Raw genomic sequence first — 23,217 nt, 5'->3', positions numbered from 1 at the left:
GAAGAGGACATAGAGCATCATTGGGTAAAATATGGAGTCCTTGGTTTGTTCTAATTTCTAATTTTAAGTTGAGTGTATGTCTTTTGATGCAACTTAAGTGAACTTAAGTTATTTTTAAGTGAATTTAAGTTATTTTAATTTGGGCACGTCTTTTTAGGCAATTTTAAGTGATGCCTAGCCAAGGGACTTAAGTTGTCCCCTCTTTATGTACTTAAGTGACTTAATTAAAACATGTGACAAAAGCCAAGGTGGGCCCTAGCTTCAAGAGTTCTTATTGGTGCACATTTTAGGTTTTTATTTTGGAGCCTTGGATTAAGAGGTGGCCTATCAAGGGTTGAGATTCATTCATCTTTTTAGAAGTTGTTATAAAACACCCTAAGGGCTCATTTTGAGGGGATTATGTGATGAATTATTCTGAGTATTGCTACATCAACTTGGCTTGAGGAGTTAAAACCTTGAGTATTCTTGTTTTCGGTGACACATGGGCTCACCCTAGGCAGAAGAGTGTGTTTTGGCGGATTAACCTCAGGTCTGTGAAGCCCTATCTCACTATCATTCAGAGCTGCAAGTACAGATCAGGTTGGAGACCAAATTGGAGGACAAATTCAGTGCTGAAGACTCAGATCTGGAATCATCTACAGCTGCAAACCATCAATTTCTGAGTACTTTGTGGATAGCTACTGAGGAGCACATAAAACAGACCCAGCATTGACCATTTTGGGGAGCCTAGACCCACTTTGAGGGTCGGCTAGGGTTTGTAAATCATTCTGAACCACTTTGAGGTATTTTTGGTATTGGAATCTGCATATTTATCTCTAAATTCAATGTATTTCATTTGTGAAAATTCTGGGCAGTAATGAGGTTTTTTATTGTATTTTCCTAAGCTCAGAAATAATCTAATATCTCTATATTTTTAGCTGCACAAATCAGATCTGAAATCTGATCAGGATTCTGGGTTTGAAATAGGCATATTTACATGCAAATAAATTTCCAGATTTGTGCCCTAGTTTGTAGAGGTGTTTTCTTTTGTCAGTTTTGCCCTAGTTTGCAGAAATTTTTGTATTTTTTTTAGCACCCCTATTTGGGGATATTACAGGAACTAGCCTCAACTTTCCTTAATTATTATCTCTATAGGATTATATGATACGATGCTACTTTAAATGATTTCCTTATTAGTTAATTTGGGAGTATTATCATTGTCTAATGCTGGGGGTTTCAATCTCTGATGCAGGCGACTCTCTTTGTATTAATCGATTAGATATCAATCATTGTTTGCCTCCTTGACTAAGTCAAATCTGACTGGTTTTGATTACATTGCTGACTTAATCTAAGGTGGCGATACTTGGTATTTCATAAGTCTTTATCAATTTCTGATTTCATTTACATGATTTAAAGAATATTATTAAATATCAATTAAATAATAATATTTAATAAATAAATATAAATAAATATTTAATAATCTCAATTAATCATTCGTTAATAATTCTCATATTAATAAGTGTTTCATTATGCTATAGATATTGATCAAGGAGGGGCATGACAAACACATAGATCTTGATTAAGGCAACATAGATTTATCACCATGTCAATAACATGCGAAATAGAGACAACTTGAGATAACATCTAGATTCTCCATGATTCCAACATTACATCAAATTTAGATCCAACTTGTTTGAAACCCACAACAATGTAACCACTATTTAGGAACCCAGCAAGCAACTGCTGCAAAAATGTCAAGCAATCAAACATATATCAGTACTTATGCACCAAAAGTGGTGCAACCAACCTCTGCAAACCATGCATTGAGCACACATGCAAATATGAACTTTTTCCATTTAAAAAACCTAGAACAATAATTGTTTCACGGACCTACAAAACTATATATTTTTGATAAACATGTAAAATCTGTAAAACCATACATGCAAATTTGAATCCAATTAAATATTCAAAAACTCACAAATTTGAATACACCAAATGTGTAAACTGAAACAATGGAATGTCATAGATAAGCATAACCATAGATTTTGAATAGGGAATGTGCAAACCTCATTGATCCAGATAACATGAATTTGCAACATGCAAGTACAAGCATCTAAAAGAATCAAAGGAATGTTCAGGAAATCTAGGCCATTAGAAGACTAATTCCACACATTATCATCGAGTACATGCAGGTGGAGGAACCAGGTTGTTCGAGAGCTTCTAGGTTGCTGAAAGAGCAACTTCACAACTTGCATGCAATTCGGAGCTAATCATCCAATGTTTCATGCAATGAGGGATTGAAACCACAAACTTTATGCAAGCATGCCATATAGTAGGTAACACAACTGGTGCTTTCCCAAACTAGAAGCATGCACCCAACATGAACACTCTTTTGCTGTAATGACCTTAGGATAAAGGAACAAACCCACCGTGCTAGATGGTAGTCATATATTGCCAAATAGGAGCTCTAGGTTGTCACCAATTTCGAGATCATCTACCTTGAGCTTCTGGTTCTCAAAATTGGTTGCTTGAATCTCCTTGTCATTCTAATAGTGCTTGCCATAATATTTTCTGAAATAGAACAAAGATCCATTGCATGCAACTATATGCAAACTACAAAACCTCCTTGGCTTTGATACCAAATGTTAGGAAATGACCTTTCATGCACATCCAATACCATAAGATTTCTATACATTAGCTTGATACAAGTACAAACAGACCATGCTTGTAAAGTAGAAACACAACCACCATATCTATCATTAATCCTTCATGGAGAATATCATAGTAATCAATTGTGAATGGTATTTTCTCATTTGTGGGAATCCATTTTGATGAACTTTACTATTGGTCTGTCTAGTGGGCTATTTGATCCAGATTAGATTCTATGGATTGGATGCGTTATAAGTATAATAATATTCTTTACAATAAATCATAAATGTTGAATGATCGTTAGAGAAAGATGTAGAAATTAGGTGTCAGAAATAGAATATAAAACTATATCGATTTGTGCATTCTTGAAATGACATACTCTCAAGAGAGATGTGTAGTTGTCTATCTTTATGCTATGATGATGATTATCATATCTGATTATAGAACTGCAAAAGTATTGTTACAAATCCATGGAGGCTAAAGAACCATGATGAAAATTAAAATAGTTATTTTTTGATATGATTCTTCACCTTCTAATTGTTGTGTTGAAAAGTGTTAGCTTGCAATGTATTGTCTCTTAATCCAGCAAAGAGAATACTCTAGTTGTTCATAAGGCTCTACCCTTGTGAGGATGAAGGCTGAACCATTGCTTGCTCTTGACATCACCATGGGTTGTGAGTGGACCTTAATAACCTGTTTTGTTAAAGTGTGCAACCCTAACACACCAATGATGATGAAGACCACATGAGGTTTGATGTGCACTTAGTTGGAGCCACGTTTAATCTTCCCAAATTATCTCACATTAATGGAAAAGTATGTATTGTATTTGTTAGTTATAGATTGATATTCTTGGATTTATCATGAACCTTGGAAATGTGTTCAAACCATAGTTCACAGAATTGGACTCGAAGAGTACTCGGCAAGCCCAAATTTTTTGACTTGGCAAAAAATTGGCAACTTAAAAAGTACTAAATTGCTTATAAAAACACTTTTTTTTTGCTGCAAAATTTAATTACAAAATGTATCAAATGAGTCTAAAAAACTATGAGGAAGTGTTTTCTATTAAATGTGATTTTTGAATACATGTTGATTACACAATGGCTTCATTATGCAAAGCTGGATAGTGGATACAACTAATAACTATTATGAATTTATGATGATTGTTTTTGAAAGTCAATATAAAAAATTTCATATCTAGGCAAGCTAATTATTGCAAGTTTTTTACATTTTCCTATTCCCCACCCTAGTGAAAAATTGAGAGGTAGAGGGTATGGTTCTCTTGTTTGATTTTGGCTCCTTGCTTTGCATAGAAGGTTGTGCTTGTGGCTCCATCCTATTGATAGATGGCAATGGCTCCTTCTCCACCATATCAATGTCATCCAATCCAATCTCCACTACTTTTTCTGCACCCACATCCTCCATAGCTTGCCCACGAAATCAGCAATCTCATCCTCTTTAAACAAGGAGGCCCATCATTTGCACAGTCCAGTCACTATAGGGATCTATCTCATTCAAATCAATGAGTTCGTTTGACTGGTCCTGCATGTTTCTTGTGTGAAGCCGAAGGTTTTATTGCAAAAACACAAGATCATTGAGCCATTGTTGAGTCAACTTATTACACTTCTTTATGTGAATGGTATCAAATAAACTAAAGTTTCACTCACAGTCAAAAGCCCTACTAGGTTGAGACAAAATTTGGAGGACTAGCCTTTGCAAATTTGAGGTATTTCCACCCCAATCTTCCCACCAAGAACTTGCCAATAAGATATTCAAGTTTTGTAAATAAGCAATTTTCTATTAATGATTGTAATTGATAACTTGCAAGATATAAGTTACATTTTCTTACTTGGTGTTTGGGTGTCTCTTCTCGTATAGCTAATAGTTAAGAAAACAACCTACCCATAGCTACCTTATAATTTCCAACTCAAATGATGAGGTATCTCACTACATCTATAGGTGTCATCCTCTCAATACATGTGGATAGGCCCTCCATAACCTACCCATTAGCATTCGTGAAGCTATCAAAGAAGAAGAACTTGGGGTTGAGATAGTACCCTCTGCATGAATGGGTGGAGTTGATTGTCCACCTTTGATCAACAATCTCTTAAATGGGGCCAAACTTACTTGCATCCCCCTCATAATAGTTTTTGAATGCCTCTATATCCCATTGCCTTTTTCTTATCATCCACCAAGTGCAAAACCCTCCCAACGGTTCGGTTACCTACAAAATACAAAGTAGAGGCAAATTTAAATTACAAATTACAATGAAACAAAAATATCTTGAAGTTTAAAATAACGGATTCAATTTGAAAATTAAATTAAGTTGAAGTGACCTTGACAATCTCTAATGCTCTAGTTGCAAATTCAGCATCAATAATTATTTTTGCGATCCTTTCTCCGTAAACCTTCTCTAAATAAGTCCAATCTACCCATGGTTGAATCACAAACATCTGGTTTAAGGGAGTCAATAAACTAGTAATACTTTGCAACATTAGAAAATTAGTTGCAAACCTTGTAGCACATTATCCCACAAGCTCTTTCCCCCTTGGTGTGATCTCTCATCAATTGAAGAACTCATGGGTGATTATATACATTTTTTTGTATGTCTTGCTTCTACAATTGGTTTTACCTAATCAAATTTTTTCATGTCCTCCAAAAGAAGGTCAAGGCAATGAGCTACACAAGGGTTCCAAAAAAGTGTTTGATGCCTCTCTTGGAGCAATCTTCTAGACACCACATATGCCATTGCATTGTTAGCAAGAACTTGGCCAACATTTTCTATGCCAACCTCTAAAGCAATCTTCTCGAACATCAAGCTCAATTTTTTTGCTTTCTTTATTATGTTAGAGGCATCAATTTGCTTTAGAAAAGCATCTCACCATTTGAAGCTACCAAAAAATTGATGATTGTGGTTCCTTCCATTTGCCCATCCATCTGAAAGAATTGAGCATCCAAACTTTTGCCATTGCTTCTTTTCATCTTCCATAATTTGTTTTGCATCTATACTAGCATTGTTGAGCAACTTGCCACTTGAAATCTATAGGAGTGGGGGCCTTGTTCTGCAATGTCCCCAGTTTTTAGTGACAATTAATTAAATTGATTTTTGTGAAGTTCTCAAAAAAATAAAAGATATATTCAAAAGATGACTTAATATTAATTAATATAATTAAATAAAATAAAATAATAAAATATTATTATTTTTCATTTTATTAAATAAAGATTTCCAATATTCAAGTTAGCCTAATCTTCTAGATGTCTCCTAGGGCTCTTTATAAGGAGGCTAGTTGGGAGAAGTAAAGCATGCTCGAATTTGATAAACGGTTTATGATTTCTGGAGATGAAAACCTTCAAGAGTTGATCGGAGAGTTGGACAAAAACTTGGGTTTTTCAAAGGGGTGTATTTGTGACGAAGTCTACATCTGTGGCAAATTTGTTGAGTCTCATGTGGAGACAAATTTGCAGTAATAAGGGTATCTAGACTTGAGGTATTTTCTATGTATTTGAGAAATAAGAATATTTTGTTCATTCTGAATAATATTTGCTGTTGGGTCAATAGTGACGAATTGATACTGTGAATCTGGGATTGATTTATATCATTATTGTAAGCTGTGAGTTATAATTATCTGTCTACAATCTTATGTTTAAGGTATCCATATTGTGACAAAGGTTGAATATTCTCACTTTGTAGCTTGTATGTGCGATTGAGAATATTTGGCAGATATTAATGAAGTCTTGGCGTTAAATGTATATTGCGAGAGTTACTAAAAGAAGGCCGTTTCAATAAGAAGACTGTGGGCTTCAATATTTTATGAAAATATTATTTCTAAGCGCCACGTTAGAAGAGACATTAAGATTTTGGGCTATAATTCTTTTGAAATATTGATTCGAAAGGATTAAGGTACTGACTCAGTATTTCTGTGTTGCCCCGTGCAAGTGTGACATCCATTATCAATTGCCACTATTGTAGAAGCTTAGTATTTGTGTGAGTTTGGAAATGGTTGTTATGTGAGGATCTTCCACCTGTTGGTGGGTTATTATCATGGCTTCCAAAATTGCTGAAGGGAGAAAAGGGGTGAAGAATTGAGTGTTCTTGGTGCGCTGATTGACCACAAGATTTCATTAAGTTGCCATTTTGAGGGGCCGGTTTCACCATTTACAATGTGGGCTTAGATGTCTACAGTTAGCATTTATCGATCATACAGATTGGGGAAGAGGTAGACAAAAGCATCAGCATACCAACAAAACGCTACAACAGTTTATGTGTCTCAGGGGCCATTGAGTGCATAAGGTGCATGGGCTGCAACAACATTATTGCTTGCGCCTTCCAAAACAAACAATATCAAGGATAGATACATGAATGAATCCCTTGAGGATTGGAGACAACTCGATTAAGTTTGGGATCAGCGAGCCTGTATTTGAAAGGTGCAAACATACATTCATTATAAGACTAGTAGTTTGATCTGTAAGCTGTATAAACTAAATTATGTTGAAGGAGTGGCCCTCTAGTTCTATCAAGAAATAATACAGTTATATGTCATATGATTACAATTGTCGAGTCTTAATATTTCTAAATTGGTGATGATTTTAGTTGTTATATTTGATTCCTTGTTCTATAATACACATATCGTCAAGAAATTTTTTTGCTTCATAAGTTGGTACCTTTCAGTGGTATTAGAGCCTTCAATCTTACCAGCCTGGGGAAGGTGGATGAGTGAGAGGGAGATTTGGTATCAACAGCGCGAGAAAAAGAAAGGGGCCTCCATGGTTGATAAAGAGGACATTGCGAAAGCTTTCTTCAAGAGGTTTGAAGAGTTCCTTGTTAATATTTTAGAAACCATGAGAGAAATTGTGCAATTATTGAGGAGTCTCTTTAGTGTCAAGATGTTAATAGGCTTGCAAATGATAGAGGTGAGCTATGTCACTGCATTCACCGAATTCTATGCTTGGAGTTCGGAATTCGGCGAACATTTAAAAAAGGTATGGAATTCGCAAAAATTCATGTCTATATTCGTACGGAAAAAGCATAGTTTTTTTAAATTTTTGGCAAAATGTTTTCGTAGGGTTTTCTTTACAGGTTTTTTAAACTGGGGCACACATTTGTTTTGCCAACGATTCTTAGCTCATCCAATTGCCTACTAGCAACTTGGGCATTTCATTTGTGGTGTATGATGGGAGTCGAAGAGATGAGCCACACATTTCGGTTGATGAGAGTTAGAGCCACGATCCACACATTTCTTCTTTGACCACAGGATAACTTCGTGCAAATTTTTCTGGAATATTTGCATATTTGCTGCGGCTTGAACTAATTTATATTTATTATAAGTTTTTCTCTAGCTCTTCATATGCTCTATAACATCTTAAATATGTAAACTGAATTTACAAAAATATAATATTATTTTTATTTTGATTAAAATTTTATTAAAAAGTAACATCTAATAGATTTATATTAAATATTATTTTATTTTATAATATAATTAATAATTAAAATTTAGTTCTTAATATATTTTTAATTTTGTGGATTATAAGCTGAATCTAATGTCGATTTTTTTTTTTTCGAAATTTCTCCCCTTGTTGAATTTCATTCGAATTTTATTGTTGCCGAACTCGAACTCGAACTCGAATTTGAACTTGGTGACTTAGGAGGTGAGCATAGTAACTCTAATGAGGAAAGATGTACTGTAGAAGGAGGAAGAGCATCAACAAAAACTAGGTCATTTAGGGCCAAGTTTTTGTCAAAGGAAGATATGGGCGAAGGACAACTTGATCAAGCTAATTGGACTTCATGCTGAATACAATGATTCGAGTGCAGCAGTCCGTGATGACATGAGCTTCACTGAATACTGTAGACTGAAAACAAAAGGAGGGTATAGGAGGAAGGGGTATGATGAGAGAAAGGATATCCAACACCGATTGGGTCAGATCACAATCCCTTAGTTCAATGGGACAAGCAACACATTGGCAAGGTCATGGTTACAAAAGCTAGATACATATTTTTTGTTGAACCCCATGCTTGAAGTGGAAGCCATAAAATTTGCTACCTTGCATTTGGAGGGAGTAGCTCATGAATGGTGGTATCATGGAATGGTGACCAAGGGGCATGACTCTGTCAACATTGTAGAAGAATTTAGTCAAAAGTTGATTGAGATATTTGATAGGGCAGACCAAGAAATCATTTCAGGGGTCTAGCATAGTTGAAACAAAAGGGCAAAGTGGAGGATTATGTAACATATTTTTAAAGACTTGCTGTTCTGGTGCCCGATGTGACAAAAACGAGACTTATAGTGCTCTTTGTTAAGAGATTAGCTAAACCCCTAAAAGGGTTGCTTAAGGCCTTCAATTCGATCATACTAAAGGAGGCTATCACAAGAGCCTTCAATTTGGAGGAGTTCACGATGGAGAAAAATTTTGCCTCCAAGAGAAAACACAATCATGAGGATAGGCAGAAAAAGGTACCTCAAGAGGAGCCCAAAATTACATCTAAGCCAAGTAAGGAAGATGATAAGAAGCTAGATATTGAGGTCAAGAATGAATTGTGTAGGAAGAAGTTGTGCTTCACTTGTAAGGAGCCATAGGTGCTTAGTCATAGATGTTGTGGAAAGGATCAATTACATTATATTGAAGTTACATCTGGTGTTGATGATGCTATTGATGATACTTCAAAAAGTGACAATGCGGAGCAAGATGCTATAGCCTTAGTATATGGTGCCACAACTTTACTTTTAGGAACTTCTAAGTATCAAACATTTAGAGTAAGAGAAGTGGTTAGTGGACAGCAAGTGATATGCTTGGTGGATAGTGGTGCAACTCACATGTGAGTGATAGCGTGGTAGCAAGAGGAGGATTGCCCTTAGAAGAATTCAGATTTTCATGTCATGACGGGTGATGTGTTTAAGAGGAAATGCAACAAGATGTATGACAACTGAGCGTTGAACTTGATCATTAGACAATCTTCTATAATTTCTACATGATTTAGATTGTTTGTTCCAATACCATTTTAGGAAATTTATGGTTGGATTCTCTTGGACAATACATTCAGGACTTTCAACAGATGGAGTTGGAATTCATGGTGGAAAAAAAGAGAGAATACTCAAGGCCTTGGTGGATGAAGCACCACAAGTAGCAGCAGCAAGGATGATCACAATGATGAATAATCATCTTTGTTATCCATATAATGTATTTGAATCCATTTGGAATGATTTGTAAGACTTGGAAGCCTAAAAATGTAAGCAAGTCCTGATTATGTCCTAGTTGTCCATATAGGCCCTTATAGGTCAAGATGGTCAAAATTGTATAAAAGGCCATGAGAAGGCTATCAAGTATGTAAAAGGTATTAAATAGATTATTTGGACATGTTTATGAGGTTTTTACAATTTGGAGAGTCATTAGGAAAAAGTGTCAAAGTTGCAAGAAAATTGCAAAAGTGCAACATTTGCAAAAATGTAAAAGTGCAAAAATTGCACATAAAGTTGTAAAAGGGAAGATGAAGGGTCATAAAGGTAGTTGGATGGTTTATAACTACTAAAGAGTCTATAAATATGTTGTATTGGTCGAACCAAATCATTATTGGAAGAATAGAGAAGAAAGGAGAACATTTTGAATACATTTTGGTGCATTCTACTATTGTTATTTTGGTTGGCTTTCCAGTTTTTGTGTTGGTTCTAGGCCTTGTACGACCATGTATGGCCTGGAAACCTTTGTATATGTATAATTTATAGTTAGATATGTCAATTACCTTTCTTTTCCTTTTTGTTTGGAGTTATTATGTTTAGAAATGAAGAAGATACGGAAGTTTTGGTGAAAGTTGTTAATTGCAGATTTGACACTTCCTGAGAACAGTCACATTGCAGCGTATGGTATGAACTCATATGATATTATTAAGACCTCTAAATAGACTTATTGGAAAGATATGTGAATCATCTTTCTTTTCCCTTTGGTTTGAGGCATTTTTGTTTATATTTGTGGAAGTTATGAAGATTTTGGTGAAAACCGTTTGGAACTACCCAAAACCATGATTCACTGCGACCAGTTTTGGAAAACGCATCATAACTTTGGATTTAACCGTTGGATCTTTCTATAATTTGGAGAAAAGTTTTATAACTACCATTTCTAGAATCTGACCGGAGCGATTGTCTGGGTGATTTATATTTTAAGAGTTATTAATGACTGTTCATGACTGTAATTTCATGACCAGAATAGAGTAAATTTCACAGTTTGGACAAATTCTTGGTTTTCATTTGCAAGAAATGAATAGATGAAGGGTTTAAATCATTCAAGTTTAATGCATGATATATGGAGAATATTTGATAATGGTTATTTGGTTGATGTTTTCATGATGCTCCGCATCAGCAGCCTTACCAGTTAATTCTCCAAGGTATGAGAATGATGTGGATGCAAGTGATTTTTTAGGTATAGCATTTTATGATGAGCTTTTGATCTATTATGCATCCATGATGGGCAGATTGGAGTATGTAGAATGGATGGCTATACAAACACTTATGAGTACGCAGCATGTTAATCAAATTTTAGTCTACAACATGAGCATGGAGTGGTGGGATTATGATGAGACATTGTTGGAAGGAGAGTGGATAAGCATAACAATGGGAATACTTTCGCATGACAGAGTTGTAGGTTTCCATTATGTTGATTGCATTGGAGTGGAACGACAAAATGATATAGTTTTCTTCATAAGACTGGTTTGGGATCTTGGTGGTGCAACAAAGAATTGCTTGAGGACAAGCAATGTTTGGTCTCGGAGGAGTACCCCCAATTTTTAGTGATAATTAATCATTGTTCCATGACCGTTGGGGATGGGGGGGATGTGGGGACGGGCTTTGGGGACGGGGGGACAAAGGGAAAAAGTTTCGGGGACAGGTTTCGGGGATGGGGGGACAAAGGGAAAAAGTTTCAGAGATAGGTTTCGGGGATGGGGGGACTTGGGTCTGGAGGGGGGAAACACGTTTCCGTGGAACACTGCAATTAATTAACCTGATTTTTATTAAGTTGTCAAAAAAATAAAGGAAATATTCAAAAGATGACTTAATATTAATTAATTCAATTAAATAATAAAATTATTATTATTTGTCACTTTATTAAATAAAGTTTTCCAATATTCAAGTTGGCCTAATCTTCGAGATGTTTCTTGTGGCTCTTTATATGGAAGCTGGCTAGGAGAAGTAAATCATGATTAAATTTGATAAACGATTTATGACTTTTGGAGATGAAAACCTTTAGGAGTTGATAGGAGAACTAGACAAAAACCTAGTTCTTGAAAGGGGTGGATTCGTGATGGAGTCTACATCTGTGCCAAATTTGTGAAGTCCCTTGTGAAGACAAATTTATAGTAATAATTGTATCTAGACCTGAGCTATTTTCTTTCTATTTGAGAAATAAGAATATTTTATTCGTTTTGATTATTATCTATCGTTGGGTCAATAGTGACGAGTTGATGTTGTGAATTCGGGATTGATTTATATCATTATTGTAAGCTGTGAGTTTTACTTATCTGGCCACAATCTAATGTTTAAGGTATCCATATTGTGACAAAGGTTGAATATTCTCACTTTATAGTTTATATAATTGTTGTAGCTTGAATGTGCAATTGAGAATATTTAGAAAATATTAATGAAATCGTGGTGTTAATGTATATTGCGAGAGTTATTAAAAGAAGGCCTTTTCAATAAGAAGATTGTAGGCTTCAAATATTTGATGGAAATATTATTTCGAAGTGCCACATTAGAGGATACATTAAAATTTTGGGTTATAATTCTTTTGAAATATTGACGAGAGGCATCAACCTGTTTGGTGTTGGATTTGGCAGGCAGACCCCTTGTGGGTGCAGAGTTCAACTTAGGGTGGGATTTAGGAGGTGGAATAAAAGTAGGGGTATTGAGAGAGCCCGAAGATTTGAGGTTGTTAGTAATCCTCTCATTAGGGTTAGGGTTTGCCACAAAGTTTGCCTTCCTCCTAGGTTTACCATTTTGATTTTTTACTTTTCAAAAGTGGGCAATGCTTCCTAATATGCCCCTCCTTTCTACAAAGAAAGCATGCATTAATTCCACCCAAAAACTCTATAGGGCACACAAGGTTCTCATTTTCCAGTTCAATTCTTAATTCCTGCGGAATATCAATTCCAAATTTGGTAGAGATCAAAAGTCAATTCCAAGTTTGGTACAGATCAAAAGTCTAGCATCCATATGCAAAAGTAAGGAGGAAGTATCATCCATCCTTATAACATTACGAATTGTTTCCAAAGCTCTTGGTAGCCATTTCCATAGAATCAAGGGAATATTTCTTATTGTCACCCATCTAGGGCACAATAGGGCAAGAATTTCTGCATTATTAGCCTCGAGAGTCCACCCAATGGCTCTTAAAACAACCACTGGCCGACCAATATTCTTTGTTAATAACCTCCTTCTGGCTTTTAGCCTCTTTGAAAAAAATAATGTATAAACCCTTCTAAATCATTCTGTAGAATGTAAATTGAAACCCTAATCTTTTAACCCACACATTCTGCAACCGGTTATTCGTATAATTCCTAGAGGGAAGTTTGCTAGAGTCAAGCATAGCCAGAAAAATGGCAATATCCCTAAGTCTATTCCTCTCTTCATTCAAAACTATGCTCATTTCAGAATTAGGCTTCATGATGAGAGTGGCATTGGAAGAATACTCCATCCTCGGACCTCTCCTCACTTGTAGACGCTTGAACAGCCACCAAGCAAGCATCCATAAGAGTAACTTGGTTTCCCACCATCACTTGCAGACGCTTGAACAACCACGAAGCAAGAATGACTTGCTTTGCCCTTCGTCTGCCACGGAAGAATCATTATGAGGATCCCCAAGGGAGTCATGTCCCATAAACAATCCCCCACGCGCTACAAGAGATTGTAGTTAATGCTCCTAGCCCCATCCACGGAAGGCCGTATTCGCCCAGGCCTTCGCTCGTGCGGAGTCGACCTTTGCAGGACAAGGGACCCCAAGTTGCAAAAGAAGTCCTCCCATTTTCTTTTAATTCATTATTCTTTCAAATTTATAAAACAATAGTGTCCTTTTGATCACTCACTTTTTAGGACCTTGGGTTTAGCAGCAGTTAATAATCAACTTATATTGTATAAAACAATATAAGTTGTCTTTTTAAATTATAACAAAAAGTTGCTTTTTGACAATTTAAATTTAACTGTTTAATTATTTCTTCTTTTAACAATCCCATTAGCCTATAGGAAAATTGAGAAAAATAGGCTAAGTGTCTTCATTAATTTTATGCTAGAGAAGGAGAAATGACATGTTCCTTCATAGGCTTTTAAGATCTCAAATTTGCTTGGAAAATTTTGGGCTGCCACTCGCTGCCTTTTCTTATCACAAATCGCATTCTTCAATCACTTGTGGCAAAATATTGCAGAAGCTTCTTGTTTGTCTTAGTTGCTTCTCCACTTCATTTCATCTACAAACTAGTGGCCAAAGTGAGGTTGTTTGTCATAACTTAATCTATGATCTCCCCATTTATAATCAGTGATTATCAATCATATAAGTGTGTTTTCAATTTTTACTACTTAATTCTTAATTTATCTTCGACTGTTTTGATCTTCTTAACAGATAACGCTTATGAAGTTAGTGTATGGATGTCTCCTTCCAAATGGAACTATTAATCTGTTCTTGTTTGATCTGATTAAGGTGAACTTGATGAAGAGCTTGGAAGCAGTTGGTGGATGAGCATGTAATTTGGTTATAGCTGTGTGTTGTGTTGGAAAGAGTAGCTACTCCCAGGGATGTTGCTCTAAGTATTTCTTAGGACATAAATATTTATGGTAATTTCCTTGATTATCCAAAGTATGTCAATGTGACTAGAAAGTACATACAGTTTAAGTTGAAAAGTACAAAGAAGAAATAACCTGACGTGCTGAAATTAATTTAAATAAACAAACACCAATTTATTGAAAGTTATAAACATTATAACCATAACTAGAGAATTAAACCCAAAGTGGTTAAACATTAGAGTTCTATGGGGGAGGGAACGTGCAGAATAGAAAGGAGCTTATGAAAACTGAGGTTGTTGCCAGATGCTGGTAACTAATGGTGTAACTTCTATAGAAATGCTTATGCTAGGAGTATCACTATCATCTTCCACCACCAAAAAGGTCCAATTGCGTTCTCATTAGTATTCATCCCAAGACTTTGCAGCCACTCTGAACTAAAAAAGATATTTACTCTTCTATTGGCTACATCACTGTTTGCTAAGTTTGTGGATTATTTATCTAAGAGAGCCTGTTGCATTACCTACTTATTTCTATGTGGGTCTGGGATTATGCAGATGTTTTTGGGCTGGAATTATTCTGTCATGATTTATGTATGCATTTTTTGGTTTTCTATCCTTATCATGGATTAGGCTTCACATAGTCCAGAATTTACCTTTATCCTGTTAGTCAATATTGCACATTTGATTTTTAAAACCTATTGAATTTGACAAGTGTCAACTTTTCATCTTCGCAGCATATGCAATGACACCAAGAAATGGAGTTCGATGATAATACATGCTAAAAAATTCCTCGATGATGGGGTGAAGCTTCATCCTGGTGCTTATGACAAATTGATTTCTTGTGCAGCTAAATTTGGTAATTGACTTGGACAATGACCCCTTTTTGATTCTGGGTTAAATGTCACAAGGTGTTATCTTGTTCTTTATTTATCTATATTTTTCTTGAAACACGTAATCTCTAGCATAAATATCATCTTTATGTATTAGACTGCTAGTAGAAAATAAGAGACTACCTATTCAGAATTCTAGTTTTGTTTATTTTTTGGACCATTAAAGTAATTATTATTATATTGTATTTAATGGTCATTTAGAAGTTTAAGTAGTTTCTATTTTTTCTTGTTAGTTGTTCAGTTTTTTCTTAGAAAATGTCTTTTGTGTTTCTATTCTTGATCGTTTCCGTTATGGAAAGATCTTCTTGTAATCTTCTTTATAAGGAGCCTTTCATCTCCTCTTGTAATTAATCAGTTTAATCAATAATATTTACATGGTATTAGAGCAGAGGTTGCTCTAAATTTTTTTGACGATGTTTAAAAAAAATTGTGGCTTTTACTTAGAAGATATTTTTGTAGAAATTTTTTCATCTTTTTTTTTTAATGAAAAAAAAAATGTGGTTTTCTCTCTACTAGTTGAGATTGTTTCTTAAAGTTTTTCCAGAAAAATCGTGGGTTGGATTTCTGAAGGAATTTGTGGCAGATTTTATTTTTTCAAATTGCATTTTTATTTAGGCAGGTTTTCGCAGGTTTTTGATACGCCTTTTTTGTCATTTTTTGAAGGTTTTGCTGAAGGAATTCAAGGGTTGTGTTTTTGTAGAAGAGTCTCTGATTATGCTTGCTAAAATTGTGATTTTCCTGTACTGTGCAATTGTTGTTACGGCCACGTTAGTAATTCTTCTAGTGTGACTTGTTTTTTTTTTTCAGATTTTTGCGTGAAGTGATTTCTGTTCCACGACGGGAGTTCACAGTCTCTAGTTTTTCATCTGGTTTTTGGTGACTTAATATCATAGGTTTGGGAAAAATTGTGTTTTCCTGTGACGGGTGACTCGTTCTGTCCAGAGTTCTTTCAGCATCGTTTCTCTGAGACGCTGACAATTTGTTTTGCAGTTCAAAGTTTTTTCCCTTGCTCCCACAAAGGTTTCATGCTACCACGTGAAGGATTTGCAGCTGTGTGAAGGTTTTTGGACCTTTTTCTGTTTTTTTAATGGCTAGGGTTTTTTGAGATGGGCTGTACCAGGCACTTTGTTTTGATGATTGGTTTAATTGTTGGGCTGCTTGCCTTGAAATTCGTGCCTGCTGGTTGCTGAAGGTTTTTGACTAGTTTTTGACAGAAAAATCGGATCTTGAAGTTTAGTGAGAAGTTGACCTTGTTGGAAAGCGGGAGGGATGGCGTTGTTGACCAATATCATGTTTGGAAGGCAATCAATGCTTCAACAACAAGAACATCAATACCTGGAAGCAAAGGATGCTTTGTATTTTTGAGTATTGGTGCCTAGACCAGATTATTCTAGGTACGTATACTCATCCCACAGTGGTGGGCAAAGATCAAGACAAGTTTGATGAGTGTAACTGAGAAGCAGTTATTTTGCTGAAGGTATTAGTTACCAATGAGATGCTTCTGGAAGTGCAGTCATGCAAGATTGCTAAAGAGATCTGGAGTCACTTGAAGGATTTGCATGAGACATCAGATAAAGGCAAAGCTTTTTTCCTTAAAACATGATTTCAATCATGATGGACAACAAGATGTCCTTGCAGGAGCATTTTATGAAGATCAAGGACATTTGTGATCAATTGGAGGCCATTGTTTGCAAGATGGAAGAAGAGGATATGGTGGTGATCAAGCTCAAAAGCTTACGATGATCCTTTGAGCACTTCATCAAATCACTCAACATTACATCCACTAATGTTGACCTAAAGTTTATGAGTTGTGCAATAAGCTCTTGTAGCAAGCCAAGTGGAGACAACAGTTTGGTAGAAGTAGTGACACGACCGGTGTAGAATAGGTTTTTACTGCCAAGGACAGAGACAAAGGTGAGTCCATTCAGCAGAAAGGGCAAAATAATTTTGATGAGGGTTTACTATTGTGGTAGGCTTGGTCATCTCTAGAGGTTCTGCAAAAAGTGGTTGGCTGATCAGAAGTCCAACAAAGGGAGAGTCTCAGCAGCAGGCTCATGTTGTAGTGTGTTCCGACGAGGAGTCAACCTTCTATGCATTCATGGCCAAATGACCTGCAGATTATGTCAAAGTCTTTTGTAGGGTAGTTAAGCGAATGACCATTAAGGGAGTGTCTTAAAGTAATTTTTATGATATTGTATTTAATGGTCATTTAGTAGTTTAAGTATTTTCTATTTTTTCTTGTTAGTTGTTCAGTTTCTTTTTAGGAAGTGTCTTTCGTGTTTCTATTCTCAATTGTATCCGTTATGGAAAGATTGTCTTGTAATCTTCTTTATAAGGAGCCTTTCGTCTCCTTTTGTAATTAATCAGTTTAATCAATAATATTTACATGGACTACTTGGTATTGATCAGCAAAAAATAAATTTCTATATTTGGATAGAAAATGCATGGGTGACATGTAGAAATGTTTGCTTGCAAAGTTTTTGTAGTTACTATTGACAAAGCTTTATCATGTGATCCCGTGATATTTTTTTGTTGTAGTAGACTATCTTCGTTACATGGCTCATTAGTTCAATTGGGTACACTTAAACTATTTATAAATTCATGTTAAAGGGAACCTGTCAGAAAATCAAATTGGTAGTGCTTCTCTTTCACATGAATCCATCTGAGGCCTTACCTTCAAGTATGTAATTTACTATCAGAAATATCCAGAGAAGCTTTGACATATCAAATAATTCCTGATAAAGCATAACTGATATGTGTATGTAGTTTGATAGCACACCATTTGATCTCTCACTGAAAGTGTAACCAATTATTATGCCTTAATGATATCCCATAAAGTAAATGCCAAGAATTTGAGTAAAAAAAGTGTTTTAGAATCCTAAATATACACAAGGATCTCATTTCAAAGGTGATCTGCAACAGGGGGCTCAAGATGGTGGCAGGAAGGACAACCTAATAAAATCTGCCCTGTAAATTACTGAGTTGTGGAATCTACATGCAACAAAAAATATGGTAAAGTATCACACATTCTAAAGACAAGCAATTGCAAGATAATGCTCACGAGTAGGTATGATACATGTGAGTGCAAAGGACTGGAAGGAAATCTTATATGCATGTGTGTCTATTGGCATTAACGGTAGGGTGCAATTGCATATGTACAAATACAAGATGAATGGTTTCAATCAAGATTGATTGGAGGGCTGTTCAGAATTTAGAATAGTTGACAGTTTGCCTTCCCTCTCAACATATTGGTTTGTTTTCCAGATGCATACTATGTGGGCTGGTTTTCTAATGTGGCACAAACCATGTGCATGTGGTTTGGAATGATGCCATGTAGGGTGAAGGTTTGATGGTAAGCCTCATGTATGCAAAAAGGCCCTTGAGGAATTCTAATTGAGTTGAGCCCCGACTGAGACAGTGACTTTACTAGTGTCAATTTGCTGACATGATGCCACTCAATTTTTGTGCCATGTGGTTTGGCACTAGCACCATGCAGAGAAGTTACAAGCTGCAGGGGAAACTGGTGTGACCTAAGACTGATGACATCATGCATTGCTTAGATCAAGTCAATAGGTGCTGAATATATTCTCCGAGTTAATTTACTAGACCCTTTAGCTGTACGTTTGACTACACATCCTTAATCCTGTTGATTGTGGACTGGATCAATATTCTTAGTTATTAAATATCTCCTTTTCTGGCAGGCTTTCCCATTGCCACATTCTATATTTGGTATTCATTAGCAAACATCTCCTCTTTCTTTTGTTAAATAAAGCAATAGCAATTTGTGTGCTATCAAATAGAACTGTCATAGGGACAAAATCTAGTTTGCCACAACTTGTGAGACAAGGTTCATCTTCTATTTTAAGGGGAAGCTCTCTAGTTATTCAGTATTTATAGAGGCATTCAGAATATTTACAACTTTACACATTTTAGCAAGGTTTACATGAATAACATAGAATGAAATGATAATAGCAAGAAAAATTGTATAATAAATTTTAATAGTTTAAATTTCCATTCAAAACAAAGATAGAATCAACTTGGACAATTTATTACGTTCAGATCTTCGTAACATAATAGTGGAAGGCAAATGCGTATCATATAAAGAGTAATACCACATAACCAGAGAACTAAATATGACACAAAATTCAACATTTGATTTCATCTGGTTGGGAAGTCAGTTCCTCATAAACAATTACTAAGTTCAATCCCCTGAGCATTGTTAGAGCTACAGATACATGTCAGTACTGAAAAGGTTTCTTGACAATTACAAATTATCACTATATCCCAGCTAACTTGTAAAAATAAATTACAATTTGAAATTTCAGTAATCTAACGAACGTGGGAAACTTAGTTGCCATGTCTTTTGTGGAATCATCTTTGTCCTTGCCAGCATTTTTGACCCCATTAGTAGAAATTTTATTAATTGGCATCTTAGATGCTTATTCTTTACTTGTGAGATACATCCTGTGATTGTCAACTGCTTTTTGGTTACTTATCCTCATTAGGGGTCTCATTGTAATACAGTCCTACTCAACTGGAACATTACATCAGCACTGTCTGTAACCTGTTGTGTATGTTTGAGTTGTGGCATCTCTGCTTTAATGATTGCAATCAAGATTTTGACCAAGTGTTTCGTAGACTCTTTGTTGATGTTGGCTGATTTAGTAAGATCCCCCTTTAGGACATTGTAGAGTTTTTCTATAATGGCCTTTGAAGAGTGAAGCTTGCCTTTATCTTCTAATTGGATAATGTGAAGCTTTTCAATGAATTCACTGAGACATAACATCCACATTTTCAACTCTCATGTCATGGAATTCAGTTATGTCTGTTTTTAGTGAATCGAATCTGAATTTGATAATTTGTACACAATTGTAGGATGAATTATTGCTCATCTTAACAAATATTTTGCAGCAATCAACTTGTCGATTGCCAACTTCAACACTGCTTTTACATCAGGAATCCAATTGTTTTACATAGGATGTTCATTGTCAAAACTTTTATGTTCTTATGCCAATGTGAACAATGTTCTCACAAATTTATCAATAGCTTTCAATTCATTGAGATACAAATCATGAATCCAAGCTTGCATACCTCTACAATATTTTCAGATCTCACTCACTTTAGTTATTGCTTGTTTGTCAATGGTGAGATCTGGTAACTGTGGTGGAGGTTGACCTTATTTGAATCTACTGAGGTTATGAAGTGTTAAATATATTCTTTGAGCTGATTCATCCAATCCTTCATATGCTTTTCACTTCCCCTCTTTGATGCCATCCACCATGGACTGCATCACTATTCTTTGTAATCGAATGTTTCCATCCTAGCCGGGCTTTCCCATTGCCACAATCTGGATTTTAATTGAAAGCCAACATCTTCTCTTTGCTTTTGTGATCTGAGGATGTAGCAATTTGTGTAGATATGAATACCAAATTCATCCATTTGAATGGTGCTTTGTGTTTTGGCTTCAATGGGTGGCCTTGTTTTTTTAAGGGTAGAGACTACATTGAGGTTGGGTGTAACTGATCTGACCATCCTTCTCCTTTGATTCACCATTTGTTGGGTGGACTTAGACGGTATTTTGATAAGTTGACTTGAGCATGGAAGGTGTCATGTCAGAAAAAAATATTTCAAATTTGTGGGATTTTAGAATCAACCAAGATTGCAGCATTTGGAGAAACATAATCAATATTTTGGAGACAGCATCACTTCTCTTTGGTGAAATGGCTTTTGCTCCTTGACCAAAAAACAAGGGATGCAAAAAATAGGTTAACTTTTTATGTGACTGTAAAGTCCCCTTTAGTAAAATGCCCTAGTTTGCCCTAGATTCCAATTCTCAGCCAATATGGGAGGGTTAGAGGGGGAGTATCTTTATCTCCTTAAAAGGAAAAACCTGCAAACAAGTTAGAAAATAGCCTACAAATTATATTATATAAATGAATAATAATTTCAAACAACTAGCTATGATGACACATAAAGTAAAGAATGACTGATTATGATGCATAAAGTAAAGATTCCTGACTATGATGAAACATAAGGCTATTAGCCTATTTACAATTACAAACAACTGTAAATGTAGAGATCAAGATCATAGATCATAACTTACTAATTGATTACAAGGTTTTTTAACTAACTAACTAAAGGGACTCCGAACACGTTTGCACTTCCAGCCACTATCAAAATGATAGCACAGAATTACTGAAAATGTATATCGGACCTCTGAAAAAAGAGAGAAAGCACCACCAACACACACCAATCTGAAACAAAGCATCAATCACACCAAAACCTTTAAACCCATATCAAAATACTGAGAAAATCTTCATGATAAATCTCCAAACTTGTAAAAAATCAGAAAACTCTGTGCATTTATAGGTGATCCCTGTAGTAGAATCACTCCTTCCAGCTAGGGTGGATCTCTCACCACCGAAGCCAGTGTCCCAGCTGAGTGTTTTTGTCCTCTAACCAGCAGTTTCTGTTCTCTGGAGAAATTCCAGTAGCATTATGTTATATTCACCAAAACAAAGATGCACAAATGAAGGCTTAATCTCCCTTTTAAAGAATGAGAGTGAATTAGGGCTACTTTAGGGTTTTCCCACTTTTTTGCCTTTTTAAAATATTTTGCATTTTAAATATTTCTTTTCTCCCTTAGGCATCCACTTTCTAAGGCATTTTTTTAGCCTTAAGTCAAGGAAATATAATGGTGTCCTTTTAAAAACAATGTTATTCAACTAGGCCATGGGGAAAATGGTCACCCTTTTAAAAACAATGTTATTCAACTAGGCCATGGGGATAATGGTCCCCCTTTCAAAAACAATGTTATTCTACTAGGCCATGGGGGATTCTTCCAAAAGGCTTAAAGGCAACATTAAAAAGATTGAAATGGTCAATAAAACAAGTATTTCTTTGAAGCGTTTGAACTCACCAATGTTAAAGATGGTAACCCCTCACTGACTGAAGAAACTGGTGGCCCACTGACTTACTATAAATAGTAAGTACTAAAAATAATTCGTTGCCACAAATAGAAAACTTTGCTGGAAAGCCCAAGAAACTCCTGCACAATCTCAACCAGGACACAGAGTCCCCTAACCAAAACCATTTAGTCTATAGGAACTTGGAATAGCCTAATGGTTCTCCCATGCTGACTAGTAGATGTATGGTCCCCCTTTCAAAAACAATATTAACAGCAGCATAACTTGTCATAAATATGCAGAAGTAGATGTATAGTGACATTATACTAAATTGAATAATTTTAAGTAGCATTATATTAATCTGGAGAATGCAGATATAAACATTATTACTATGTATGTAGATCATACCACCAAACAGAATATATAATCGCACAACTAGGTGTCAATATTGCTGTAGTTATCCAGTCTATCCGCTGATGGTTGAATGATTGATGAATAATTGATTAATTGAATGAATTCTTTTGATTGTATGATTGAGGTATTGGTGAGTGATAATGTAATGTAAGGCTGGTTTGATATGTTGGTGAATGCTGATTGAATGTATGCTGATTTGATAGAATGCTTTGCTGCTTGATTTGAATGATTGGAATGATGATTGATAAGGGATCATTGAATAATTGGAATGATCTCTTTTATACTTTATTGATAAAAGGGTCACCACCTTTGATAAGACTTGGGTCATCCCCCTTCATTAGAATTGGGTCACCACCCTTCATTGCTACCTTTTAAAATAGTGTATTCTTTCCCAGTTGTTCACTCTTTCTCCCCTCCTCAAATGAGACCTTCTTCGCTTTATATCGTCCATTGTGAAGGAGAAGTCACACCCCTTCAATCATGCCTTTCCTTCGAAAGAGTCACAACCTTTCACAATCACTGCCTTTCAAATTAGTCACAACTTTTCACAATCACCATCCTTTGAAAGGGTCATAATCTTTCTCAATCACCACCCTTCGAAAGGGTCACAACCTTTCGCAATCACCACCCT

At 35.6% G+C, this 23,217-nt stretch overlaps 1 protein-coding gene across 3 annotated transcripts in view; it reads left to right on the top strand.

Moving 5' to 3' along the window:
- LOC131048284 (uncharacterized) overlaps positions 1-23,217 on the top strand; it is a 69,918-nt gene that overhangs the window by 26,934 nt on the left and 19,767 nt on the right. For all 3 annotated transcript variants that reach the window (XM_057982179.2, XM_057982178.2, XM_057982180.2), the window contains exon 7: positions 15,112-15,233. In XM_057982179.2, the coding sequence (XP_057838162.1) occupies positions 15,112-15,233 (122 nt within the window). The remainder of the gene's footprint in view (positions 1-15,111; positions 15,234-23,217) is intronic.

Source organism: Cryptomeria japonica, chromosome 9, assembly GCF_030272615.1.
Source record: "Cryptomeria japonica chromosome 9, Sugi_1.0, whole genome shotgun sequence".
Classification (NCBI taxonomy): Eukaryota; Viridiplantae; Streptophyta; class Pinopsida; order Cupressales; family Cupressaceae; genus Cryptomeria; species Cryptomeria japonica.
The sequence above is the reverse complement of the archived record's forward strand: the minus strand, read 5'-3'. Positions and strand labels throughout refer to the sequence as shown.